Source organism: Indicator indicator, chromosome 6, assembly GCF_027791375.1.
Source record: "Indicator indicator isolate 239-I01 chromosome 6, UM_Iind_1.1, whole genome shotgun sequence".
In the NCBI taxonomy this organism is placed as follows: domain Eukaryota; kingdom Metazoa; phylum Chordata; class Aves; order Piciformes; family Indicatoridae; genus Indicator; species Indicator indicator.
This window is the reverse complement of record NC_072015.1, coordinates 22,868,087-22,877,416: the sequence shown is the minus strand read 5'-3', so window position 1 is coordinate 22,877,416 and position 9,330 is coordinate 22,868,087. Positions and strand designations below refer to the sequence as shown.

General features: G+C 39.5%; 1 protein-coding gene across 1 annotated transcript in view; it reads left to right on the top strand.

The window, feature by feature from the left end:
* Positions 1–1,021: 1,021 nt before the first annotated feature.
* The window catches only part of DDC (dopa decarboxylase), a 49,359-nt gene continuing 41,050 nt past the window's right edge, over positions 1,022–9,330 (top strand). The window contains exons 1-3 of the mRNA XM_054381692.1: positions 1,022–1,222; positions 8,066–8,179; positions 8,868–8,987. Coding sequence (XP_054237667.1) covers positions 1,022–1,222; positions 8,066–8,179; positions 8,868–8,987 — 435 coding nt within the window. The remainder of the gene's footprint in view (positions 1,223–8,065; positions 8,180–8,867; positions 8,988–9,330) is intronic.

Sequence of the window (9,330 nt, the reverse complement as noted above, 5' to 3'; positions counted from 1 at the left end):
GTGAACTTGCCATTTTTCTTACTGGAACAGTAAGGAACAGTATCACTCATTCAATTTGAGTGTGCAAAGACTCTTGACTAACATTTTAGTCACTGTGATCTCAATCCTGGATTCACTGAGCACTCAAAATGCACAGCCACACAGAGTAGAAAGGTTGGCCAGGATGACAGGAACAGGTGCCCCAGCAATATGAATTTATGTTTGCACAGCACTTTGCAGGCAAACTGCAGCTCATCTCAGCTGAGCTATATATTGCCTTTGATGTGCTCACACAGTCTCTGCCTCGCTGAAGCCACATATAGAGCTCCAGCCCAGCATCTTGGAAATAGGGACAGCCCCAGACAGAGCTTCCTCATAGCCTCCTGAAAAAGACAGTACTCTAAATTAATTCTAATTGTAACCTCAGTAAAACAATAAGGCTTTGTAAATGGTACAGCATGTACATTTCTAGAGAAAGATTAAAGAGGATATATCTTGAGGCAAGACAGGAGGCAAGAACTAGATAAAATGACAGGGCAGCACAGTGGATCACTGTGATTATTACAGCTTGTTATTAACAGATTATAACACAAACACACATAATGCTATTTTCTTAGACTTCTTTATAGGGCAGGAGGGAATTGATCATGTGCCACATAACAGCACCACATCCTTGGGTCAGCCAGCAGCAGTAGGGATTGAATCTGTGATTTCTGAGTCTTCATCCATGTGCCTCTGCTGCTTTTCTGTGTAAAAGGCACAGCCCATCTGTATTCAGCTAATCTACATCAAGACCTAGGCATCAAAGACTTAACAGTGTAATTTGCTTCTATGTAATATCGAGCTAATTCTACATTACATAGGCATTGGTCTAATATACAGAAATAAAAGAGCATATTGTTTTTTCAAAAACGCCACATGAGTCATGCTATAAATCATCTGAATAATGGGTTTAAAACTAATAAAATTTTCTTTCGAAAGTGACTTTTCTTTTTCTTCCCCTCAGGGTTTTTCTGATAGTACATCTTGACCTCTGATACCCATGGATGCTGCAGAGTTCCGCAAGAGAGGGAAGGAGATGGTGGACTATATTGCAGATTACCTGGAAAAGATAGATAAAAGACAGGTCTTCCCAGATGTGGAGCCAGGATATTTAAGGCCCCTCATTCCAGACTGTGCACCCCAGGATCCTGAGAGCTTTGAGGATGTTTTTAAAGACATTGAGAAGATCATTATGCCAGGGGTAAGAAAAATTAATCTCTAATGTTCGAATGTTCAATACTGCGTTTAGGTTTTCAAAGACATTAAGGAAAACGTGAATTGAAGCCTGTGTAACTGAACCATACAAACATAAGTACCCACACTGATTAGCTTTTAGAAGGCAGGAGTCTGCTTTATATTTACAGTTTGATCTAACACTTTACACAACTAAATGTTTTTTACTCTTGCTAGAAATAGTCAAATCATTCTCTTGCTTCATACAAAGTTTGCTTTTAGACATAATCCCGTTTCCTCCCTTGAATTTGTTAACGCAAAGCTTCATAACTTTAAATTTCATGTGATATTTTGCTTCTTGCAAAGCACATTAAATACTTTATAAATAGGATTTTTATTCGTCTGCCTTGCCTACAGCGTTCCTTCAAGCTGATCTTTAAATGTTAAAATTCTCTTAGGAGACTTCTTTATATTACAACGTTGACAGAAAGGATTCTCCCCAATACTTGTTCTGTTGACTTACTCTCTTAAATGTCAGCTTCCTTTACTATGTTCTAAGGCAAATGGCCACTACCTAAATATTACTTTTTGATCAGTGTTAGACAGACAATGCAGAACAAAACATTTCTGCAGTTCTCAATCTTTCTTGGTTTTTCATTTATGGTCTACCTTTTTATTTTAAATATGTTTGTGTCCTGTTTCAGCTAGGACAGAGTTATTTTCCTTACTAGTAGTTTCTGTAGTGCTCTGTTTTGAATATAGGATGACAATAATGTTGATAACATACTGGCAATTTTAGTTTTTGCTAAGTAGTGGTTTATACAAAATGGAGGACTTTTCATGCCCTGCCAGTGAGGGCTCAAGAAGTTGTAAGGGGACACAACCAGGACATCTGATGCAAACTAGCCAAAGGGATATTCTATACATATGATGTCCTGCCCAAAATCTAACCTGAAAGGAGTTGGCTGGAGAGGCTAATCACTACTGAGAGACAGTCAGGGCATTGATCAGTGTGTGGTGGGCAATTTCATTGTGTGTGACTTGTCTTCCTTGGGTTTTATTTTTGTTATCTTCTTTCTCATTACTGTTATTATAATTGTTACTTCTCTTCCCTTTTTTTTTTTTAATTTCCATTATTAAACTGTTCTAGCTCAACCTATGGGTTTCACTTGTTTTCAGTTCTTCTTCCCATCCCAAAGGAGGCTGAGAGGAATGAGTGAGCAGCTGCATGGTGCTTAGTTGCTGAGTGGTGTTAAACCATGACAGCTTGTCTCCTAAGGCCTCTAAGCAGCTTGAAGAGGACTGTATTATTAGTCAATGTTAATGATGAATCTCTCCTTTAGATCTCTGCAATAACCACTTTGGGTTGCTTCTCTGGATGTAGGTTGGTGGTATTATTGCTATGTGACTGAACACAGAACCACTGCTCTGCAAATCTCTTTAGTCAGCCTACTAAAATACCAATTACTTTTCATTGACCAGTGTAAATATTTGATATTCAATATGACTTTATCATGTTTCCCTTAGAGCCAACCCTGCTGTCCTTTCACGCAAAAGCTCCACTGAAGTCACTGGAAGTCTCTCCACTCTTCTCAGAGATTTGTGGATGAGGTCTTAAATCCAAGAGAATTAAATCAGGGTAGATTAGACAAGAGAATTATGTCCAATACATGCAAATACTTTCACTGCTGCTCAAAGATATGGTTGTCTTTTCCTTTTCATTAGAGGAAAATGCTAAGCACATTTTTTGCCTGTGAAGTAGAACAGAAAACACTTTGCTTTGAACACTTGATAATATTCAATAAATTAATATCAAATTATAAAAATAAGAGATGAGTAATTTCAGAATAGAAAGTGAGACAATGAATTACAATTATGTCATAAACATGTCATGTTCCCTCTTAACTAATTGATTTTTTTCTTGATATTTACACACCCTGCAAATAAATTTACTTTTATAAAGTGATACATTGTGAAGAAGAAATATCTGTCCCAAACTTTCCTCTGGTGTGAAATGTTGTGCCACAAAGCACAAGTATACAAATCACAGTTCTCATAGTAAGTCTGATTTTGCCTGTATTCTTTATACTAAATACTGAAGACTTACATGAGCACAGAATTGCAGAGACAGAGAGCCACAAAGTCATAGTATAGTAGAGGTTGGATGGCACCTCTAGGGATCATTTAGTCTACCCCCACTGCTCAAAGCAGAATCAGTTAGAGTAGATTGCTCAGGACCATGTCCAGCTGGGTGTTGAATATCTCCAAGGATGAAGTGTTCACAGTCTCTCTGTTGTCTTGTTCCAAAGTTTGACCACCTTCAGAGTAAAAAAGCTTTCTCTTATATCTAAGTGGATAATCTCTATTTCAGTTTGTACACATTTCTTCTTGTCTTGTCACTGGCTACCACTGAGAATAATCTGGCTTCATCTTCTTTCACTCTCCCATGAAGTTTTTTACTCATTGACAAGATATACCCTGAGCTTTCTGCAGGCTGAACGATCCCAGCTCTCTTGGCCTCTCCTTGTATGACAGATGCAGCAATTAATCATCCCCATGGTCCTTCACTGGAATTACTCCAGTATGTCCATGTTGCCCTGCACGGGGCACCAGCTTAAGCTCTAGACGTTTTGGCTTTCCTAACCCTGTCCCTCCATAGTCAGACACTATCTTTATAGCCTTTTTCTCCTGAGTCACCTGACCCTCCTTGCATTCTTACATGCTTTCTTTTTACATTTGAGCATTGTCAGGAGCTAATTGCTCACCTATGAAAGCCTCCTGCCACTCTCAGTTGACTTCCTACAAGTGGGCTCGATCATTTTGGAACCTGCTGATGATCCTGGAAAATCAGCCAGCTGCCCTGGACCACTCATTCCATTTCTGTCTCACTTGGGATTCTAACAAGCATGTCCCATAACAGGCCAAAGTCTGTACTCCTGAAGCCCAGAGTTATTATCTGCTTTGTGCCTTTCTTCCTGCTCTCATTATCCTGAACTCCACCATCTCATGGTCACCACAGTCAAGGCTTCCCCTGACTTCCCTATCCCTAACGAGTTCTTGTAAGTATGTGGTACCATGGTGTATCTCTTCTCATCAGTTCCTCCACAATTTCCTGTGTTAGGAAATTATCATCAGTGCACTCTGGAAACCTGTTGGACTGGTTGTACCCTGCTGCTGTTATCTGTCTGGCAGATACCAGCTTGACTGGAGTCTTCTGCGAGGACTATGACCTGTGAACATGAAGTTTCTTCCAGCTGTTAAGAACGTTGCATTCATGTAGCTGGTCAGGTAGCCCATAGCAGACACCCACTCAAATGTTTCCCATCTTGAAATCTCTGGTGGTTCTGACCCATAACCTCTTGGCTGGCTCATTGTCCATCCCCATGCATTCCTGCTTCTCTCTTGCATTAAAGACCATTCCCCTTCCTCACCTTCCTAGTCTGTCCTTCCTAAAGAGCCTGTCCTCATCTACTGCAATGCTTCAGTCGTGTGGGGTATCCCACCAAATATTTGTGATCCCAATGAGATCATGGCCTGTAATTGCACACAATCTTCTAATTCCTCCTGTTTGTTCCTCATGCGTCATGTCATAGCTTCAGAGAGGCACTCATGCTGATTTCCCAGAAACGTTATAGGAACTTCTCCCCACAATGCTGTCCTCTCAGCACTTCTTTATTTATGGGCATGCACTTGTTTTGACCATAAGCAGTCAGTAGCACATAAGTAATTCTTGTTTCCTTCATGTTGACATCTTCACTGTTAATTGTGTTCAGATTTTTACTGCTTATAGGATGACTGAAAATCTAAAAATTATGTTCCTTCAGAGGACCAAGGATCAATAAATTGTGTAAAGCAATAATGCAGTATCCATTGCTGCCTTTACCCTATAGGAGAAGAAGCATTCATAAAGCTTCTTTATGGAGACTTCTTGTGAAATTTGACCTACAGAGGTGAAGCCACTAAGATTTAATGACCATAATAGCACTAAGTTCATTATATTAACACAGGGAGTGGGAGAACAACTGATGAACTCTGATCTCCACAGCAGGAAGGTGGAAAGGATCTGCATATAAAAACATCAGTAGAAGTCACCTTTCTCTGTCAGACTTGCTTTGTTCTCGTGAAATATCTCTCATCCTTTTTTAAAGCCTAAAATGATCAAGTTTAGCAGTAACCACAATCTATGTTCATAAATCTATGAACTTTCAGCTGTAGTATCTATCCTTCATGTCTGGCAAAGGAAGATTCTTGCTTAGACTGAGCAAGCTACAGAAAGACAGACATCCTTAGAAGAAATCTGGGAAATAAAATGTCTTTGAGCAGCATTAGAGTGGTAATTACTGAAGCCAAGTACAGTGTGTTACTGTTTATCAGCAGAGGCCTGAAAAAACAAGCATCAATTATGTCACGCTCTTTGCAGTGTTTGACTAAATGTGTCTGTTCCAGCATGGTGAAAGAAATGAATTTTAAAGCTCCTAAAGGGAAGGGGAGGTGGGAGGAAGAACCACAGCTGCACTTGCCCTAGGGCTTATGGCTTTTTTTGCTTTGTGTGAGGGCTGCAACTGCAATCTACTGTGTTTCATCAAACAAATGGCTTGCAGCAAGCAGGTAGTTTAACTTGATTAACCCAAGATGAATGTCGTAAGTCTTACAGATCACAGAGGATTAGAGCTGGGTAGACAAACAGTTGCAGTTCTGGCTCATTGTGGACATCAGTCTGTGTATGTGGGTCCTATCAGGGACTGCTGTTTATTGGTTATTTTTTAATCTATTTATTGTTTTCCTGTGAAGAACCAAGCCCCAAAACATTTTTTCTGATTTCTGATAGAAGGTGTTTGCCACAAGTGCTTTAGAACTTTGTGGCAGCAGGAGAATGATCAAGGGTTTGGAGCACTTCTGCTACAAGGGGAGGCTGAGGGAACTGGAGTTTTTCAGCCTGGAGAAGAGGAGGCTCGAGGGAGACCTAATAGCAGCGTTCCAGTACTACGCTGGGGGGGGCTACAAGAAGGATGGGGAGAGTCTGTTTACGAAGGCCTGCATTCACAGGACAAGGGGCAATGGCTTTAAGCTGGAGAAGAACAGATTTAGACTGGATGTTTCGAACAAGGTCTTTACTATCAGGGTAGTGCAACACTGGAACAGATTGCCCAGGCAGGTGGTTGAGGCCCCTTCCCTGGAAATATTCAGAGTGAGTCTTGACGAGGCCCTGGGGAACCTGGTCTAGTGGAGGATGTCCCTGCTGACTGTGGGGAGGTCAGACTAGATGACCTTTGGAGGTCCCTTCCAGCCCAGACCATTCTATGATTCTATGAAAGAGATCCTGACCAGATATGAGAAACAGAAAAAATGTTCATAGTGGCTTATCTTTTGATACCTAATTTGAGCAGTTTTGGACCTGGTGACCAGTAAAAGTAAAATCTAGAACATCCCAGTTGCAGGGCTAGTATAGGCAGTGAAAAACTGTAGTGGTTAGGAGCTGTTTTCATATGAAAGAGAGAAAGTCATCCAAAATAGATATGGTATGATACAGCAGAGATAGTGATACCTGATTCATTGGCTATACAGGAGTTAAGACAGTTTCCCCTTAGCGTCGAGCATGCCCATTCAAGAAGAGCAGGTTATTGGCATGAAGAAGGGTAGAAAAGAAAATACAGAGATATTTGCAGCATGCATAACAGTGTGGTACAGTAATCCCTGATTTCGGTCCAGAACACAGAAATCACAGACTGGGAGAGAGAAGAGTGTGAAAAGTAACATTCTTCAGAGGTGGGAATGCTCAGGCAAGAGATGTGTGCTCTTACTGTCCTCCAGCTGTAACAGAAGAACTTCTGTATTTAAAACAAACAAACAAACAAAAACCAACAAACAAAACCCCAAACAAAACCACCACCACCACCAACAGAAAAGAAACCAAAATGCTGTAAGAAAAGACTAGATTTCAATACTTCAGTAACTTAGCAACCGTCAAAAACTCAGCAACCAATACTTTTGCAATGAATGAGAGATCTTACATACATTCTGCTGGATTCTTGCTTATGTTCATCTACTCCCCTAGAACTGTTTTTTTTCCTAAAATTTGCCTTTTGTCTTCAATGTGAAAGTTGTTTTAGCCAAGCATACCATACCAGTATTTCCACTGAACATAGCAATGTGGTTCTCAAATTTTACTAAATTGGACTTGTGGAGCTCTAGCAAGTATCTTACAGATCCTTAAAGCTGCTTAGATGATGCATAAGACAATTCTCAATATTGCTGCTGTAAGTTGACTATAATTTGTGCAGTTGTTGTTTTGTTTCTCATATTAGTACATATAAAATGAAATTGTATATAAATCACAGCTTGTTATAGGAAGAGGATAGTTAAATTTGCTATGGAAGGTATTGGATACTGAGATGGATTACTTAATGTTGTGGTAAGGAGCTGTTTGGCCAGATGCAATGACTGCTTTTTACCAAATAACTCCAGATTGTGGGAAAGAGAGTTCTGTGGATGACTGCTGCACTGAAAACACAGTTGTATGTCAGAGGTGAAAGAACAAAACACTGGTGTGTCTCTGAAAGCAAAGGCTCAAGAGAAGAAACAAACTCATGCTGCCACTGCCCATACAATTCTTGTCTTCTAGGCAGGCAAATGGAGAGCTCTGATTTTGGGACTGTTGGGAGGTGTGGGCAAGAAATAGTTTATTTCTAATTTGAGTAAAAGATTTAAAAATTGAGAAAAATCAAGGTAAGCTTTTCTAAAAATTAGATCCTCTGTTACAGACATGTAGTCAAGAAGTGTTGAGTGGTCTCAACAGCTAACATTTTCTGATATGATAACATATTTCTGCTTCCTGTATTAGTTTAAAATGATTATTTTCCCCTTAATACAGGTGACTCACTGGCACAGTCCATACTTTTTTGCCTACTTCCCTGCAGCCTCTTCCTTCCCAGCTCTTCTTGCAGATATGTTGTGTGGTGGAATAGGATGTGTGGGCTTCTCTTGGGTAAGTTTTCTGTAGTGTGTACTACTATGTGGTAATGGTGATTCATGTTGCCAAGACTGTAGGCATTTCAGTAGCATTCTTCAATTAAGTTATCGATAATAGCAGTGTAGGCACAGGACTATTTTTATAGGTAAATTTCTTTGACTAATTAAGTGTTTTCACTTAGACACCCTGAATGACTCCAGGAATAAAAAGCTATTTCCTCTTAGAGGTTTTGCCCTTTAAAATCACCATGATTTAGAATTAGTGGTAGCAGTGGTAACTCTTTAAGTAATATGACTGTTGCCTATTAGCCCATGTTATTACTTCTTCTATCATCTGGAAAATTGTGTTAAAGCTCCCCACATTCATATGAGATGGGCCCTTCTCAGAAAAGATTGGTACTTGATGCCAAAAAAACAGAAATGCAAGATGCAAACCCTAGCTTTGATATTTGATAGTCATGGAAGACCTGTTTTGATAGTTTAATAAACTATTGCATGTTTATTATTAGAAACAACATGCAAAAAATTATCTTCAGGTCCCTGATTTATCTGTTGAAGTTAGTCAGCTAGTCTCTTCTTCTATAGTCAAAAGACACTGAAAGAGAAAAAGTATTTTTGCTTTGATAGGTCCTATTTATCTTCATGGTCTAATGAGGTTGTTCTCTCTGGTTTTGTTTCTGGTTTTTGTGTTTTTTTCAATGCAGGCTGCAAGTCCAGCTTGCACAGAACTAGAGACTGTCATGCTGGATTGGCTAGGAAAGATGATTGGTTTGCCTGAAGAGTTTTTAGCTGGGAAGGATGGCCAAGGTGGAGGAGTCATTCAGGTAAGAGAAGAAGTGAAAAAAGAATAAGGAATGAGATTGCATTTTATGCATTTATGATTTTGTAAAAGCTTCATACCAAAACACTAATAAAAGAAAGACACAGCCATGTCAGTTCCTTGATCAAGTGAAGCCAGTTCATTCTTAATGTGAAACAATATTTCGTGGCTGAAATAAATAATACATAATGCCATTTTTAGACTACACCATGGCATCCAAAACAGAACAAAACCCCTGAAGTTTGACTTTGACTGTTTAATAAAAGTCTAAAATGTCTGAACATTATAGTAAATGTATCATCAATGGGCAAACTTCCATACATAATAAAGCTATTTTGTTTGTCAGC